Source organism: Cyprinus carpio, chromosome A18 (genome assembly GCF_018340385.1).
Source record: "Cyprinus carpio isolate SPL01 chromosome A18, ASM1834038v1, whole genome shotgun sequence".
NCBI classification, from domain to species: Eukaryota; Metazoa; Chordata; class Actinopteri; order Cypriniformes; family Cyprinidae; genus Cyprinus; species Cyprinus carpio.
This window is the reverse complement of record NC_056589.1, coordinates 10,031,850-10,052,034: the sequence shown is the minus strand read 5'-3', so window position 1 is coordinate 10,052,034 and position 20,185 is coordinate 10,031,850. Positions and strand designations below refer to the sequence as shown.

Below are 20,185 nucleotides of genomic sequence, written 5' to 3'. Positions count from 1 at the left end.
GCATGAGAGCAAAATAATTTTTGTCAAACTCTGAATGGGGAAATTAACTAGTCTCAATAGTCTCTGGAGTCATTACAGCAAAAACTGTTTTTTTTTTTTTTTTTTTTTTTTTTTCCTGTGATTCAATGTAAAGTCTTTTGCAATTTGAAATTTATTGTCAGTTCATGTTGTAAAAATATTGACATTCATAAACTGATATAATGTACAATTCAGCTTCAATGGTTTTACTAAAGAAGAAAATATATATATATATATATATATATATATATATATATATATATATATATATATATATATATATATATATATATAGGTTTAATCTTTAAAAAATTAAGAGAATATTATTTGCTAATTATGTAAAATAAATAAAATAAAATAAACTCATATAAATTATGTAAAGTACTCAACAAAGTCTTATAGGCACATACTGTAGATGTTTCACTAAAAACATCTTTAAAATGGTAATTTATATCTTTTGCATTGTCAGCCAGGGATTACATAAAAAGAAAGATCAAAAATGCTTAAATCCATAAAACTGACACCTTCTTCAAGATGCTTAAAACTAAATCTAAAGATGAGAAAATTGAACCATTACACCCAAATACTGCACAGTGATATCAATAATTGAGAAACACTTCATTTAAACTAAATTGGTTTTGTAAGAAATAGATGTTTAATAACATGAGAAATAACATTTTACTTGCAAAGTCTGTAAACAATTCACCACCATGATGCTTTATGACAAAATCCACAGAGCATTTCAAACAAGAAACAGAGAACATCTTTACCACACCAAAAATACACTCATGCGCTGTGAGAGGGTATAAATTAAAAAAGGAAAATTTACATTCTATCCTCAAGAGCACTGAGTGACACACTGATACTCCATGTAAAAACACACACTGAGACTGATTTAGAAAACATTTACTTGGAATCAAAACTTTGAGAACAACATAAAAATACTCTTTTCCACTTTTTCCCCATTAAATTTTCTTTTCCAATTCACCATGAGTAGCACAAAATAACCATACAGTATGTGACCACTCAACATGCAGCTGAAACAATCAAGTATTCAAATGCAGTGGAAGGGCTTCCAGGTGCACAGGTAGAAAAAAATGGCAATCTATTCCCTTTGTTGTCAGGAACAGCCAACTGGAGTGCTCTGATTTTGGGCCTCTGGATCTCAGGACAGAACATCTTGTGCATGAATTCTCTTCTGTTGTTGATCTAAAGATGAGAACTTCAGACTATGGCGATGGAGGGGCCTTTAGGGAATTACAGGAACCTCCTTGGCTCCCCCCTCCAGTACTGTGATACTGCAGAGAGTGCAGGAGAACAAATCACTAGTCATCTTAGCTCACTCAAAACTTCATTAGCCATGCTTGCATTGCTTTGACATTACTGCACTGGACATGTACATTCAGTTTAAGGTTCACAGGTCAAGCACTTAAAAAAATGAAGTAATAAAAATGTTAAAACAATAAATATACAAGTATTTAGACATCATGTTAGCATTTCATTTATTAAAATATTATCAATAATATTAATAATGAAATACGCAATTTAGAATTGAATAACACTCATTTAAAACAGTAGGTTGTTTGCACATGACATCATTGCTTTGGCACAAAATGCAGCTGGAGGGCAGGAAGTGATTTTTCTCTATAGGAATCGCTAGCAAGACAGATAATACTCATGTGTGCAAATGGTCAATATAATATATAATCATATATTAAGATATTAATAATATATTAAGATATTAATATTAAAAAAGTTCTGTTTTACTTGCTGCTAACAAGACCAGTGGCCACATACCCTGTGCATGCAGCAAAGTTTCAGCCTATATTCACCACCTCATTGGCAGGCAAGTATTTCAATTTCTTTGAAAAATTGTTCCTCTTCATAACATGAGGATCACGTCCAACATTTTTTTTTTTTTTTTTGTGATTTTCTGTTTATACTTTTCTCTTGTAATAGTGTCTAAACCAGGGGCGTAGCCAGGGTTTTAAAATCACCGAGGTCCCAAATCAGCCATTTTAACAGCCCTTATATTTGCATTTTAAGAGAAAATAATTGAAGGCCAAACATTTGCAACATTTTCATTTTCATCTTTGTCAGTGAACAAAGTAAACAAACGGTAGACTGATATGTTTTATGAATCATTTTATTAAACAAATTACTTAATTGAAGGCTACCAGGAACGCTACGTAATTAAGTTGAATAAATTCACAGTATATGTGCCCATTCATTATTAATCATATGCCTAATATATGATGAAAACGGCTTCGATAATATTGTTTAGTGTCCCCTTACACTGACAATTATGAATCACATTACATAAATTATGTGAATTGAAAATGGCGAAATTAGACAACTTTGCATTCCTGATTATTTTTGTCAGTCGTTTAACATTTCAATCGTAAAACAGCTGTCAGATATTAAATATTTGGCTACTTATCCCACACATTATAGTCACTAACTGAAACATTGCTTTGAAATTTGCGCTATATGCAGCTTCTGTGAACATAAAGCCCACCTACTTTGATTTGATTGGTCATCTCAAATATGTTTTGACATTGACAAGCGGTGACGAGGAAAAAAATCAGAAGTCTGGACCTTGCTGACCTCATAGCTGGCTAAGGCCTTGGTCTACTAGTACAGTACGGAATTTACTCCATGTCATCCATTCAGCTTTTCACTTCCTGTCCTCCATCTGAATTTCTCGCATCATCAGAATCACATGATTGCAAACAAGCTATTAGAGATTTAAATTAATGGTCCTAAAACAGGCCTTTTTATTTATTTATTATTTTGTGCTGAAATATGTGAGATATAAAGTGGAAAGTTTTTTTTGTTTGTTTTTTAGGGTGGGAGGAGAGTGTTAAAAAATAAGTTAGCCTTTAATAGGCAACAAATAAACAAAAAACAGGATCTCACAGTACTCTTCACCTCAGCCTTCAAAACCATCTGCTGTGAAAGAAAATTATTTGTTCTTGCTCCCTGCAGTGCCACAAATGGCAGAGCTATATATACAGTGGACGTCTGCTTTAAATAAAGTTCTTAAATAGTGAGTTTTCAGAGAATTTCAGAGAAATTCTAACCTTTTTTTAGGTCAGTTATGTTAAAGTATTTCCACATGCAAATCTGAATTCCTTCTCAAAAGAAAATAATAATAATAAAAATAATAACAGATGAAGTGTTTCTTTGATGATGTGTTTTTTTTATGGAATTATTTTTTCCTGCAGGAGGACTACTATGACCTTGACTCAATTATCCAGGGAAATGTTTCTTAACAACAGATCAGATTTGCTTCAAACCATCAGAGCAACCCAGCCATGTAATGTGAAATGAAATAACTCTAAAACAGTATTACCATGCTCACTTTTAATAAAGTAGTATGCTAGCAAAACTTCAAATTCCACATGCAGCCATGGAGTTCAATCAGCATGAACAAAGGTTTAGTTATAAGCTGACGTAATTGTTGAAGTGACAGTCTGACAAAATCTTTCTGTAAACATCCTATAATATTGCAAACAAGAATATAGTCAGTGAAAGAGAATGTCCATATAGTACATGCTGGGCTCTGAAAATGTCTGCTGTCTTATCTATACTAAACAAAATGGATTCAAACAATGTCAAATCACTGTTTTCATCACTTTTTTAAGTTGAAGTGTTATATTTGGGACAGTAAGTTTCATGCCTTATGTTTTAGACATGCTGCTCATGAGCAACTACTAAATCTGACCTGAATTAACTTTTGAAAGAGAAAGTCCATGCGTTCTTACCTCAATGAGAGGGTGCCAGTGTGCGATGGGTTTGCGTGGGTATGTCAACATTTCATTCCAGTGTTCTCTGCCCAAACCCTCAGCATCATTACCTACTCGACACACGCCAATGACTTCATTGTGACCTACACTGTGAAAAGAGAGAGCAGAATACTGTTTACTTTGAAAGACTACTTTTTGCAGAAACACTGCTGCAAAAATACTGTCTGTATTAAAGTGAAAGTGAGATGACGTGGCCAAGTACAGCAATTCATACTCGGAATTAGTGCTCTGAATTTATCCCATCCAAAGTGCACACATACAGCAGTGAACACACACACAGACACACACACACACACACACACACACACACACACACACACACACACACACACACACACACACACACACACACACACCCGGAGCAGTGGGCAGCCATTTTTTGCTGCGGCACCCTTGGAGCAGTTGGGTGTTTGGTGCATTGCTCAAGGGCACCTCAGTCGGGGTATTGAAGGTGGGAGAAAGTGCTGTACATTCGGTACATCCGGTACGAGACTCGAACCCACAACCTTTTGGTTATGAGACTGACTCTCTAACCATTAGGTCACGACTTCTCATGACTTTATATATCTCCACTTCCCCAAAATAAAATAGAATGCCATGTCCTACAGAGTTCCATTTTAACCGCCTTCTGTAAATGTCATTATGAAGGATGAGTCAAAATTAATGTCTGGTAATCAACAGCATTTTACAGATGATGTGCACAGAGCTTAACTTGTTTTGAAACTGGAACATTGCTTAAAAATCTGAAAGGATAAAAAAAGAAAAGAAAAGAAAAAGAAGAAACAGCAATAAAGCAATCATCTTTAATTTCAATTGATACCCTTATACCATGTGTACGTAATGGGCAGAAAGGACAAAAAATAAATTTAGGAGACTCTCACCGGTCATAGTCCATAACAGCTACGAGAAGGCTGATTTGGTCAATGTTCTCTGGAGGGACATCAAACACTATGGCCTCATTGTACACAGGATTTAATGTGTTCCTCTTGGTGGAAGTTTTTCTTTTCTTCAGTCTCCGTCCATCACACATCAGAGAAACTTTCACATAAGGATCTAAGAAAAGAGTCCAAGTGAATAGTGAAAATATGTAATTTTATCATATTAAGAATAAAATAAAATAAATAATAATAATAATGTCTGAGCTTTTTCCAGTCCAGTCATGCGATATTCTGTATAAATAGTACTGTGTGAGGATGTAGTTGTTTAGACTACAAATATGTGTTTTTGAAATAAAGTTTTAGAAAATTTGCTTCCACATTTTCGGAGATGTGAGCTCCAGGGCATCAGCGGATGTTCAGAGCTCATGAACCCACCGAGAGCAGATGTACCTCAGCCAGTTCTTCTGGAATTTACTGCTGGCTCTGATGTCTAAATAGCTGTTAAACATGAGATAGAATGTGTTTTGGGTAAATCTAATGGGCTACCTTTGGTCTCATTAATCTATTATTTGTTCCAGAGCAAATAGTTTTGGCAGAAGGCAAAGTCTCATAATGTTATTTATTCAATAAATACTATTTTATACAAATAATAGTAGCATTTAATAGTAGTATTTAGTGTTGAGAAAAAAAAAACAATTTTATATATATATATATATATTTGTTACATTATTCCACTATTAGATGGCTGCAAGAGACTGTTTTATATTTGAGTCAGCAGAAAAGACTTTTATATTGAAGGAGACTGAAACAGGGTGGTAAACAAGGAAGTTATTTTTACTTTCAACAACACCTCCTAAGATGTAGCCAACAAATGAACTGAGCAGCGCTGTCACCAGAAATACCCCTTAACAGATTGAAGGACAAAGATATCGCTTTCCTCCGTGGACATTCAAAGTAATGTTTTATGCTGAATATGAGATTGAGCTGAATAATGAATGATATATCAGATGCAAGTAATCACACTCACTCAGTCCACCTCTCCCTCATAATACTCTACTCTAAATAATACAGTGAGCTTTTAATACAGTAATACAATAAGCTTTCAATGAAGCAACTCAACGTTCCTTCATTACTATTTCTAAAGTGAAATGTTCAAATTAGTAGCAGAGGCTTGGGCTCAGCTGTTAAACTGACAAACTGAGATTTGAATCCATGGCAGAAGGAAGTAGTTTCACACAAAGGAGGTTTTTTAAAGACACTCCGTTGTTGTCTCACACTTGTGCCATAGAACTGTTGTATAAACACAATATCACACGTAGATGTGCAATATTGCTGTATATCAGCAGGCTGCATATTACCTACAGCCAAATATATCATTATAATAATTTAAGACCATAACCTTTTATCCACAGTTCCCTTTTGAACACAAATTCAAGGAATGACCAGAGATGGCAAAGGTTCACACATCCATCACTCAAGCAGAAGCACAGTTCAAATACTCAAGTTTAAAAAAAGAATTCGGTAAAAGTCGAAGTACTGACCACAGTTTTTCACTCAAGTTAAAGTAAAGAAGTATGTGCTCTTGCATGTTCTTTAATAAAGAGTAGCCATTACTACTATCTGTTTTAGTGTCATGCTGGTAACTGTACTTCACAACATATTAATACATTAATACAAAAGAGCTTACATTACACCAGCTTAAAACTTTATCTAGCCTCTTGCATATCATACCATTAGCTGCAAATCCACTAAAGCTATTCTGTTAAGGAGGAAAAAAAGAAAGGTAATATGTCATTTCAAACTGTCATTTAAAAAATCCAGGTATGTTAATAAAATCTGAATCTGCTTATACCTGAAGCTCCAGTGATGTCCATGGCTTTCAGATTTCGTGCTTTGATCATGGTGATGGTTAGTCGTCCAGCAGTGGGCAGATAGCATAGAGAAAACATCAAATCCCCCAGATCCACATTGTCCTGGCAACAGAAACAAGATTTATTTACTCACATTTACTATTCTACCTGTACAATAAACATCTTCATTTATATCAATGACTGTTTGATTCAGTTATTTATTCATGCATTTGTTCATGTATTCACTCATTTACTCAATTGTCATTGAAAATCGTGCAGACCATGGTAAATATAGATTACATTGAGTTCACCAAGGAAGAAGCTACCACCTTCTTATCATTTTTTTCATGGCACTTTGCATCATATCAGAACAACACTAACGTCAGCAGCATTAGAAAGTAACAGCCGTGTTATCACTTGCTCTGGAAATAACTCAGCCGAGAATGTGAGATGTGCTTTTCGAACACCTATTCATTTGAACTTCAGTGAATAATGGCTTACATCCAGTCTGCTAAAAAAAGGAGGATTTAACTGACGAGATTCATCTACACCTGACCATCAGCTCACTGCAATATGAACTTCACCCACATTGTTTAGATTGAGACAACCCAGAAATGGCAAAAAAGAGATGTTATGCTGATTGGTGTCTTCAAGTAACGAACAAACGAACAAACAAACATCCCACAGACAAACAATGGCTCAGCAGTCTGCATAAGCCGTATTGACCAAACAAGCAGAAAACAAAAAATGTATGCAAACAGAATTGCATTCAATCAAAAGTACAGGTTATTTAATTTAGAACACACAACACAAATTGCTTATAACATCTGTTTTCTATTAGTTACTCTGTGGAGAAAAAAAAGAGTAGGTTTCAAATTGATTTTCCCTCAAAAAAATAAAAAAATAAAATAAAATAAAAAGGTCCACACCGTAGTAGTCTCTTAACTCTTGTTTTTGGAACAGACTGTATCCAAGGATGAGACTAGCATCTGTCAGACACTATATTCTTTTTTATAATGGCATTTATCTATCATGTCTAAATAGTCAGTATACAGGGCGCAAAAAAAAACAAAACAAACAAACAAACACACTATTCTGGCCGGCAATGAGAAATTATGAGTTCGTATCTGACACTCCATTGTATGCCTGAGGCTTGTGCTGATGATAACCAGGGGTCATGCTGGTTGTGACAGTAAAAGGTCATTCTGGTGCTGTGATGGGTTTTGTAGAGGATCTGAGAAGCTAGTGGTGCTGCCATTTAGAAAGGGTAAACAAATGCTCAAGGGCAACTGCTACTCTTCTATGATGATATTTCATAGACATATTGCCTGGCTTACTAAAGACGTTAACAGGTATATTTCAATGCAAATAAGATCAACATTTCATGTATAGCGAGAACATACTGCAAGTGTTATTAAAAGCTCCATCTGGAAAAATTAGTCACTTTCAGGCAACACATCTTCATCATTTACTAGTAAATGAGAGTAATGCTATTAGAGTTTGGGCAAGATTTGCTAAACAGGGAACATTAGTGTGAAACCAAAATTCCATAAAGGAACCAATGGAAGTGTAAAGTTCTGCTGGTGATCTAATGACAGTCTGCACATAAACGAACACAGATGCAGACAGATCATTTACATATTGACCAACACAATATATCAAGAGCAGCACAAATTAGCATAAAGTTGCAAACAAGTAAAGCCGATGAAAATCAGGGGCCTCATTTATAAAATATGCATACACACAGATTTGATAATAGAGTGTGTGTACGCTAAAATCCACACCAACATCCATATTTATATGGTCTTTTTACATGGAAATGGTCTTTGACATGGAAAAGTGCTTAGCGCCACGTCATGTTCTAAGCAGACATACACACATTTTGGTGTCTGAGTACTGCAGGTATATTTGGAAATGTGAGCAATTCGGTAACACTTTAGACCAATTCTCACTATTAACTGGTTACTTATTAGCAGAGATTGGCATTATTTTAATTTAATATATTTAAAATATGTATTTTGTCATTTATATTTTGCTGAACAAAAACAAAAAAAACAAACAAATGTACAGTAATCTGTAATTAAATACTTTGAGGGACAGTATTTTGTATTTGAAATACATAAAAAAAAACTGTTTATTGTCAGACAATGTAATATATTTCTTCACTTGTTTTAATAGTACTGCCAATTATAGCCTATCACAGGTTTTGGCTAGATGCAAGTGAATAATATGTCATCCTGTTGGATCCATAGGCAGAGTCTTAAAGGGTTAGTTCACACAAAAATGACAATTCTGTTGTTAATCACTTACCCTTGTGTCGTTCCACTCCTGTAAGACCTTCCTTCATCTTCGGAACATGAAGATATTTTTGATGAAATCAGAGAGCTTTCTGGCCCTCTACAGTCAGTCACTTTCAAGGTCCAGAACGGTAGGAAAGACATCAAGTAATCCATGTCATAAAGTACATCATCAAGTAATCCAATTTTATGAAGCAATGTGAGTGCTTTGTTTGTGCAAAAAAAAAAAAATGTAACACTTTATTTACTAAAATATTATCCAAACACATGTGTCGTGCTACTCTAGTGAACACTCATGTTGCTGTCTTCTATCAAGTCTTCTAACAATTTTGGTAGGTTTTTATTTTTATTTTTTTTTTTCAAACAAAGCACTCGCGTCGCTTAATAAAACCACTGGAGTCACATGGAGTACGTGAATGTGTAAGTTGTGTTGCTGCTTAATGGAGGGACAGAAAGCACTTGGATTTCATCAAAAATATATTCATTTGTGTTGGGAAGAGGAACGGAGGTCTGACGGGTGTGAAATTACATTAGGGTGAGTAATTAGTGACAGAATTTCCATTTTTGAGTGAACTATCCCTTTATTTCATCCATGGTTCCATCTTCTAACCGAAAACACTAAAAAAAAAAAAATGAAAGAAGCCGTTTTGGTGCTCAGTGCAAACTGGCGAAGTATGTACTAAAATATATACTATCATATTGCTCACTGAATCTTATAACAGCATGAAAGGAAAAGCTGTGCTGCTCTAGAACTTTGCTTGCTAGATGACAAGTGACGTTAGCTACTTGTTTCTATGGACAAAATAAAATTTTTAAAGGGGCTTTATGAAAATTTTCAACTATTAATCACTTTTTTTTCAGTGTGTGAACAGCATGTAATGAAACTTTAAAAATGAGAGCCTATAAACTATTTTTATGTGAATGACTCAGGGCAGTTTCGCTGGTAAAATCCAAGGGAATCTATCATAACAATGTAATTTTAATGAACCTCATCTGTCAACATGATATCAGTGAATCAGATTACTATGGTGTGTGTAAGAGCATGAGCATAATGGCCACCAGTGCCACTAATAACAAGGGTTTCTGAATTCTACATAGAGCCCTTTAACAGCTTAATATCAGCATTAATAAAGAAATTATAAAGATAATAAATCATAAATCAGTGGTAAACTTGTATTTACAACATTGTTCCAGAACAGTTCAACCCAAATATTCAGATGTTTGCAGTGCATTTTACGGAGGACTGTTTCCTGAAACTGGGAGAGTAGCCTACAATGCGTCTGTGCATAAAGGCTGTTTCTATAAAGTGGGGCAATTTAAACTTTGCAAGGACAGTCTAGTGCTTCTCACAGCCTGTAATAACATTTTCATATTTAAAGAATTTGCCACTGATGATTCAAACGCGAGCAGTGTAGAGTAGGGGTTATTGTTTGTCGTTTCCCCAATCCCAAATGCAGATATGGTTTTATGTTTACGCGGCGCGATATGCAACGCAACTCGTAAAAAGAGAGTATAAGTCATTATAATTAGTAATTATGTCCCCACTGGATGCAACAAATGCCTCATTTGTAATGCGTTTTATTGGTTTTGTCTCGTCGCGCCGGGAGACAGCATCAGTATGGTAAGGGGTGTAACATTTCTGTCACACGCTTAAGGCTTCTGGCCAATCACAACGCATTGGATAGCTGGCCAATCAGCGTGCACCACGCTTTTCAAAACGAAGAGCTTTGTAAAAATTGACATGTTTCAGAAAGGCAGGGCATAGAGGAGCAACAAAAATGTACATTGTGGAATGTGTTTTTTGAACCTTAAACTGCATAAACACATTGCATCACACCAAATACACAACATGATGTTCTTTTTAGCAATGTCATATGACCCATTTAAAGTGAACAGTTAGTCAAGTTTACATTATGTAGTAAACTGATTTCCACTTTAACAAAAACAAAAAAACATAATAAAGAGTATTAATGTAACCATTTCAAAGAAAAAATTATTTTTTGTTAACGCTTTTCGAAAAAAAGGGCACCGCCTTCTTGCAATTCCACAACATGTGACATCACGGGGTTGGTTCGCTCCATTGGCCAGTGAAGAAATATAAGCATTTCTTTTTTTTTTTTTAGCACACAAATGTGCTTGGTTTTCACCATAATTACATGAATATCCAACACCAAACTGTTTAAATCACAAAGTTTTAATTGTGGTATCCCAAACATTGTTTTCATAACGCGAGGCGCAACATGATGTAAACAAATGACGCTTTATATAATACCATTCATGTCGCATCTTATTGTTATGTCAGACCTTTTAGACATATTTGCATTACACTGGCTCTTTCACCATTAGTGGTATGTAAGATTTTTATGTTTACCTGCGAATACAATTAGTTTACAATTAGTGAACAATCAGGCTAGTTTCCTTAAAAAAAGTTTATCATTTTTTTTATTATTCTTTTAAAGTTTATCATTGTTTTAAGCCTTGTCAGTTTAATCATCGTTGTTTTAAGCCATTCAAGCATGAGACAGCGCTAAAGAGATTTCAATGCAGTACTCATGTGGTGTGATAGACCAGTTCTGCGCACACACACACTAATAGCCAGAGATCAGACAGCACGAGTACCAAATTGAGGTTTCTTTCACATTGTCTTGAGCAAATGCACACAAAATTATGTCAGAATCACTGTTTTGATGAGTGGGGGACAATAAATTGATCTGCCGATTTATCGTGATATTTCCTGGCAGCAAGACGTTATTGATACTCTGGCACCAAGTATCGATATTTTTTTAAACATACAAAAGATCTAAATTTATATCTACACTATGGCTGTTTACCACTTTTGGCTTTACAATTTCCGTTCATCTGACCATCCACAATCTGCATCGGAAACAATACATGTTTATATAAATACTTATAATTTTGTGTGCATTTGCTCAAGACAATGTGAAAGGGAACTCAATTTGGTACTCACGTGCTGTCTACACCCCTGCATTATAGCCATGTATTGTGATTCGTATTGTATCGTGAGGTACCCTGCGATTCCCAACCCTACTTTTAAGTTTGTCTTCCTCAATTTCAAAACAAGCGTGCATTCAAAAAATAAAGAAATGTTATATTTTTTCACTGGCCAATGGAGCGAACCATCCCCGTCACGTCACATGCTGTGGAATTGCAAGATGGCGGCGCCCTTTCTCCAAAAGCAATAACAATTTAAAAGGTTGCATTAATCATGGTTATTATTTTATATATATATATATATATATAATATTTATATATATATATAATATGTATATATAGTCATGGCCATAAATATATTATATATACCCTTGGTAAATATGTCATGGCCAAAAATATTGAAGGCTGTGAAATGTAAAATTAATCTGCATTGTTAATCCTTTTGATCTTTTATTTAAAAAAAATCACAAAAATCTTACCTTTCATTGGATAATACTAATTTAAAATGGGGGGAAATACCATTATGAAATTAATGTTTTTCTCAAATACATGTTGGACACAATTATTGGCACCCCTAGAAATTCTTATGAGTAAAATATATCAGAAGTATATTCCCATTCATATTCACAATTTTGAGCACTCCAGGGTGATTATGAACATGAAATTATCGATCCAAGGCTTCCTGTTTCACAGAAATATAAATATGAGGGAAAACAAAGGCCAAATTCCCAAATTCTTTGGAAAAACCAAAGAATATATTTCTGATGTGCAGCAAAAGATAATTGAGCTTCACAAATTAGTGAAGTGGATTTAAGAAAAGAGCTAGAGCAGTGAAAATCCCCATTTCCACCATCAGGGCAATAATTGAGAATTTCCAATCAACAGAAAATGTTATAAATCTGTGTGGAAGAGGACATGTCTCTATATCGTCCTAATGCACAGTGAGAAGGAGAGTTTGAGTGGCTAAAGACTCTCCAAGGACCACTGCTGGAGAATTTAAGAAAAAAGTTGAGTCTCAGGGTCAAAAAACCTTAAAAAAAATTGTCAAACAGCATCTACATCACCACAAGTTGCTTGGGAGGGTTTCAAGAAAAATTCTCCTAGCTCATCCAAAAACAAACTCCAGCATATTCAGTTATCAGACATGACTGGAACTTCAAATGGGACTGGCTTCTATGGTCAGATGAAACTAAAAAATAGCTTTTTAGCATCAAACATTTACGATGGGTTTGGTGAACACAGGGATAAAAAGTACCCCATGTGTACAATGAAATATACTGCTGTATTTTTGATGTTGTGGGCCTATATTTCTGCTGGAGGTCCTGGACATCTTGTTTAGACACATGGCAGCATGGATTCTATCAAATGCCAACAGGTAAAAAAAAAAAATCACTACGTGACTCACTCTTATAATGGGCCATGTTTGGATCTTCCAACTGTACAATAATCCAAACACAAACCTCAAAAACAACACAGCTATGGCCATTCCAGTCCTCTGACCTGAACGTTTACTCTGACCTAGAAAATGAGTGTGGTGAACTGAAGAGAAGAAGCACCAACATGGAGCTGGGAATCTAAAGGGTCTGGAGTGATTCTGGATAAAGGAATGGTCTCTGATCAGGTGTTCTCTAACCTCATCAGGCATTATAGCAGAACATTTAGAGCTGTTAAACTGTCAAATGGAGGTTTCAAAAAGTATTGAATAAAAGGGTGCCGTTAATTGTGGCCAATGTGTATTAGAGAAAAACATTTATTTCATAGGGATATTTCCCCCATTTTAAATTCTTATTATTCAATGAAAGGTTAGATTTTAGTGAATTTTTTTAAATAAAAGATCAAAAGTATTAACAATGCAGATTAATTTTCAAAGCCTTCTTTGGTCATATTTACCAAGAGTGCCGATATTTTCGGCCATAACTGTATATATATATATATATATATATATATATATATATATATATATATATATATATATATATATATATATATATATATATGAAACATATATATATATATGAACATATGAACATATGAAATTAGAAGAAACATGGATCAATATATTGGATATATTGTGTAGTGTTAGGGTTAAAGAATATATTGTTTGTAAGTTGTTCAAGGAGGGGAAAGAACTTTCTCTTGTGTGTATCTAACTCCGGGATTAGCCTAGTAAATGTAATGGCACCGTCTCTTGCACTTCAAATGATTGCTTGTAAATAGTGTTTATATTTGTATTTTAAAATTTTGTACTTTAATTAAATACATTTCTCACACCAGTATTTTGCATTTTAAATTAAATACATTTGATGAGCAAGTATTTGTAATTTGTGATAAAACACTTTTTCCGTGTATTTGTGCCCATCTCTGCTTATTAGCATGCCTATTATTATTATTATTATTATTATTATTATTATTATTATTATTATTATTATAATTTATTACTTATAAAGCACATATTCTGCATGACCATATTCTGCATCCCTAATCCAACCCATTAACTAAACTTAACAACTACCTACTATTAATAAGCAGCAAATTAAGAATTTATTGGTGCAAAAGTCGTAGTTAAGGGTTTGTTAATAGTGAGAATTGGATCTTAAATAAAAAATTGTGAACAGCAATTTTTGTCACTTGCCATTCTCAAGTAAAGGATTTTGACATTACCTGATGCTCTATATGTTAATTACATTAATTATTTGGCATTTACAAGTCAAAGATCTGAAACCATTCAGCTGCTCACAATTTATACATTTCAGATGTGAAAGAGAGGCATACCCCTTTTTTTTTTTTACACACATTTTATAAATGATCTTAATACCAAATGTAGGACACACATTTGAGAAATGATTGTAAGATCAAATGTAGGACAGTTTCTAATGCATAATCTACTAACAACAGCCACAGAACGGGTTAAGATGCAAATATTAGTAAATTGACTACTGCAAAGCTCAGTAAAAATACTTTGCATATATATTTGTATTTCTTTACTGTCTACCTTTGTTTTGCATATATATATATGCTTGTTGTACCCAGTCAGACAGTCATTATAACAATATAAACACATTCATGGTGATACTAGACCACTGTCTACCTTGTATTTCTTTACTGTCTACCTTTGTATTTCTACCTTGTGTTTCTTTAACCTCTCATTTTCTCTAGCACTCTGAATTTTGTATTTGTGATTGTTATGACAGATCCTGGTAGATATGTCTCATTAAATTGAGTTGAGTCTCAAATGAGCTCTACTTATTCTTTTTGAATTAGACAAAAGAACAGGGCTTTGAACATCAAAACACGTCCATGTGCTGTTAATTTCAGAAAGTCACCAGTGGTTTTATTTAGAAATGCCCCTCAGAGTAAGTTGATTGCTTATGCACTGTAAAAACTGCTCTGTTTACTAGACTCCAGATTGGTATTGCTGAGACGTCTGGCAGAACAGAGTGGGTTTGGATGAATCATTTCTATAATTCAAATCCGTCAAAGGATTGTTAGGCTGCATTAATTTGGTCAACCGGAAACAGGGAACACTTGTATTCGCCACATCGTAAGAAGAATGGCATCTACGCTAATATTAGTCTCTTTCATTTTTATTCTGAGATCACTGTAGCCATATGGATCCAGTCTTTATCTAGATCAGATGGTGGATCAGCACCTAGAGATGACCTCTACAGACCTGAATGTCAGCGGAGACCATGTCAACTAGATGCATCCCAGAGACAGATCCCCTGCGAAGACCTCATCACCTTGACAACCATTGGCACAAGACCACAGGAAACAGACAAGTCCTTTGCACCTGTGTTGCAGGTTGGAATTAAACCATACCATGCTGATGTCGTCTGGCCAGAGGAGAACTGGCCCCTCAACTGAGCCTGGTTTCTCCCAAGGTTTTTTTTCTGCATTTCTGTCACCGATGGAGTTTTGGTTCCTTGACACTGTCGCCTTTGGCTTGCTTAGTTAGGGGAGGCTTGACTGTTTGCACAGACACTATTGGAAGAGAGCTAAACTGGATGATGACATCACTGAATCATCAATGAGCTGACTTTAGCTGGAAAAAATTACTCTTGTTATTGTCGTCTTGCATTATTGACAATATAGTTTCCTGTTTAACACTGCAAAGCTGCTTTTGTCCAACCAATATTGTATAAAGTGCTATACAAATAAAGGTAAAGGCAAAATCAGAATTTGTCCTACGATTGCAGATTCTTTTTGAAGCTGAATTCATTGTACACTCGTAAAAGTAAAAAAGCTGACCGTTTACTGGAACTTGTGTCAAAAGTAGTACAATTAAGGCTAGGCAATTTCACTATAAAATCTAACAAATGTGCTAACTTAATTCTTTTTGTTGACTTTACTTAAAGTGTGATTGTTTGTTTGCCTTACTGGTGTACATCTATCAAATCTTACTATCTGTCCTAAAATTCCTTGTTACTCAAATATTCCTAGTTAAGGTTACATGATGTGTTTGACACTGTGTCTACATTAGATGTGAGTAAACTGATGCCTCGTTCTATTTTTGACAGTTCAAATGATTTACAAATGTCGCGTCCGGTGTGGAGACAGTAATGCCGTGCAAACCGTGTAACCACTATGACCTATCACGTTTTTTTTTTCAATCAAGGCGGGAGCAGATTCATTTTGCACCCCTGTAAGGAACTGCAGTCTATGGGCAATTTGATCAAATTGAGCTGCAGTGCTGTTTGTGTGGTTAAAAAAAAATCCTGTTTCCAAAAGATTGTTGAAGTGTAAGGGTTCCCAACATTACAATCAAAATAGTATAAACACAATAAAATAAACAATATACAAAAATTCAAAAAACACAAAAACAACAACCATAAAGAACAAGATAACACACGTCTGCAAGATATCTGTTAAATACCGCTTCATCTGGAAAGCATCTTTTGTGTACAGACATCTGAAAGATGTCTTTAAGACATCAGTTTTACATATATTCTAAATCATAAACATCTTGAAGACATCTTCTAAACGTCTTTTTGACATCTGACAGGAAACATCCTATAGACGTAATGCAGATGAGCAAACACTTTAAAAAAATATGTCTTGCAGATGTAAATGCAGACGTCAAATAGACATCTCTGTGATGTACGTATGCTATCAGGGCAGTAATAAAGCGTTACTTAAAGCACAATCACAGTGACAAATACAGGGCATAATAGCCGTATACAGGTCCTTCTCAAAAAATTAGCTTATTGTGATAAAAGTTCATTATTTTCCATAATGTAATGATAAAATTAAACTTTCATATATTTTAGATTCATTGCACACCAACTGAAATATTTCAGGTCTTTTATTGTTTTCATACTGATGATTTTGGCATACAGCTCATGAAAACCCAAAATTCCTATCTAAAAAAATTAGCATATTTCATTCGACCAAAAAAAGAAAAGTGTTTTTAATACAAAAAAAGTCAACCTTCAAATAATTATGTTCAGTTATGCACTCAATACTTGGTCGGGAATCCTTTTGCAGAAATGACTGCTTCAATGTGGCGTGGCATGGAGGCAATCAGCCTGTGGCACTGCTGAGGTGTTATGGAGGCCCAGCATGCTTTGATAGCGGCCTTAAGCACTTAAGTGTTGGGTCTTGCGTCTCTCAACTTTCTCTTCACAATATCCCACAGATTCTCTATGGGGTTCAGGTCAGGAGAGTTGGCAGGCCAATTGAGCACAGTAATACCATGGTCAGTAAACCATTTACCAGTGGTTTTGGCACTGTGAGCAGGTGCCAGGTCGTGCTGAAAAACGAAATCTTCATCTCCATAAAAGCTTTTCAGCAGATGGAAGCATGAAGTGCTCCTAAATCTTCTGATAGCTAGCTGCATTGACCCTGCCCTTGATAAAACACAGTGGACCAACACCAGCAGCTGACATGGCACCCCAGACCATCACTAACTGTGGGTACTTGACACTGGACTTCATGCATTTTGGCATTTCCTTCTCCCCAGTCTTCCTCCAGACTCTGGCACCTTGATTTCCGAATGACAAGCACACGCCTGTGCACGGTGGCTCTGGATGTTTCTACTCCAGACTCAGTCCACTGCTTACGCCAGACTCAGTCCACTGCTTCCGCAGGTCCCCCAAGGTCTGGAATCGGTCCTTCTCCACAATCTTCCTCAGGGTCCGGTCACCTCTTCTCGTTGTGCAGCGTTTTTTGCCACACTTTTTCCTTCCCACAGACTTCCCACTTAGGTGCCTTGATACAGCACTCTGGGAACAGCCTATTCGTTCAGAAATTTCTTTCTGTGTCTTACCCTCTCGGTTGAGGGTGTCAATGAGGCCTTCTGGACAGCAGTCAGGTCGGCAGTCTTACCCATGATTGCGGTTTTGAGTAATGAACCAGGCTGGGAGTTTTTAAAAGCCTCAGGAATCTTTTGCAGGTGTTTAGAGTTAATTAGTTGATTCAGATGATTAGGTTAATAGCTCGTTTAGAGAACCTTTTCATGATATGCTAATTTTTTGAGATAGGAATTTTGGGTTTTCATGAGCTGTATGCCAAAATCATCAGTATTAAAACATTAAAACATAAAAAGACCTGAAATATTTCATTTGGTGTGCAATGAATCTAAAATATATGAAAGTTTAATTTTATCATTACATTATGGAAAATAATGAACTTTTATCACAATATGCTAATTTTTTGAGAAGGACCTGTAATATCAAATATGGGCCTAATTGACCATCTGGGTACCTGTCTCAGCATCACTGCAGCGTTACCCAGAGCTCGGCTTCAGAGTGAATGTGAACAAGAGCAATTTCACTCCTGCCCAGAATGTGTTATTTCTGGATCTGGAGCTGAATTCCATTATGATGCCCGTGCTTGTCGCAAGAGCGCATTCTCTTTTCATGAATTGCCTCTCACAGTTCAGGGAAGGAGCGAGGGTACAGTATCACACGTGTCTCAGATTACAGGGTTTTATGGCTTCGGCTGTCCATGTCCTGCCTCTGGGCCTTCTGAGAATGAAGCGTTCATGAAGTGGGTTTTATCTCTTCATCTCAGCCCATTACGCAATCTTTTCCGCTCTGTCAACTGACGCACGCGCTCGTGTACAGTAGCTCTGGAGGAATGCAGAGCTTTACACTCAGGGGATCCCCCCCCCCCCCCCCGGGGGGCCATCATGTTGCGGAAAGTAGTAATGTCAGACGCATCCTTAGGCCCACCCATGGCCCAATGTGCTGCTCTACACTTTTTCTCCACTCTGCCTGATATCACCTACTCTGGTCAGGGTGAAAGAACAGAGCCTGACTCTGATTTTGATATAGCACCCAGATGGCCCAAATCTTCTGTATGCATAGCCGTGCCCCCTTCCATTACGCATGTACCTCCTGTCTCAAGCTAATGGGGAAATATACCACCCGCACCCAGACAGGGTAGTAATCAGTGTAGCACCATTTTGGCAATTCTGAGCAGTATGCAGATGGCATACGCTCTTCTGTGTCAGCCGCGCTGCGCTGATGCATTGTTTGCTTTCAAACCAAAGCGTAAATACACGTAAAAAACATATCAATATCCTTGTGGCACGGCTGATACAGAAGAGCATACGCCATCTGTGTACTGCTCAGAATTGCCAAAATGGTGCTACGCTGATTTGGAGAGACACAGAGGAGAGGAATTGTTGAATGAAGTCATTATTTTTGTTTTCTTTGTGAACAAAAAGTATTCAACACTCTTCAAAATGTTACGGTTGAATCACTGATGCCAGATGGACTATTCTGACGATGCTTTTTATACTTTCCTGGACTTTGACACTGTTATTTATTTGGCAGTCTATGGGAAAGTCTCAAGTCTCCCTGTTTTCATCCAGAATCTCTTAAATTGTGTTCTGAAGAAGAACAAAGCTTTTACAGGTTCGGAACGACATGGGGGTAAGTGAATAATGACAAAATTTTCATTTTGGGATAGAGTATACCTTTAAGAGTAAATAGGCTAATAATCAACTTAATACAGATACATTTTCTACTAGGCCTACATGTTTGCTTCCTTAACTTTTGCTGGTTTGCGTGGCACATGCACATTTGTTTCATGTTTAGATAATCCTCTAGTGAAGTTCAAAAAGACTAGTTTAATGAAATGTTAGCCTTGAATTAATTAATTCACTAAATGCATGAAATCTTCCTACTTGTATGATAAATTAATTTTTTAAATTATTAATTTTTAGAATATTTAGAACACATAGCACATTATTTTCCATACTTGTTCTCTTTTTTCCAGATTTAGATAATCCTCTAAAATGACAATGCAGTAACAAAATACTCAAAAATCAAATCATGTTTAGATAATCCTCTAAAATGACAATGCAGTAACAAGTGAGTGAAGTAGCTAAATGAGTCTATGAATGAAATAAGCGCAAATAAAATAGCAGTGTTGCA

At 35.7% G+C, this 20,185-nt stretch overlaps 1 protein-coding gene across 1 annotated transcript in view; it reads right to left on the bottom strand.

Annotated features, from left to right (window-relative positions):
- Positions 1-982: 982 nt before the first annotated feature.
- The window catches only part of LOC109053256 (synaptotagmin-9-like), a 69,402-nt gene continuing 50,199 nt past the window's right edge, over positions 983-20,185 (bottom strand). Inside the window, exons 4-7 of the mRNA XM_042774980.1 lie at positions 6,558-6,678; positions 4,709-4,880; positions 3,786-3,915; positions 983-1,316 (exon numbers count right to left, since the gene is read on the bottom strand). Of these exons, the coding sequence (XP_042630914.1) occupies positions 1,248-1,316; positions 3,786-3,915; positions 4,709-4,880; positions 6,558-6,678 (492 nt within the window). The 3' untranslated portion in view covers positions 983-1,247. The remainder of the gene's footprint in view (positions 1,317-3,785; positions 3,916-4,708; positions 4,881-6,557; positions 6,679-20,185) is intronic.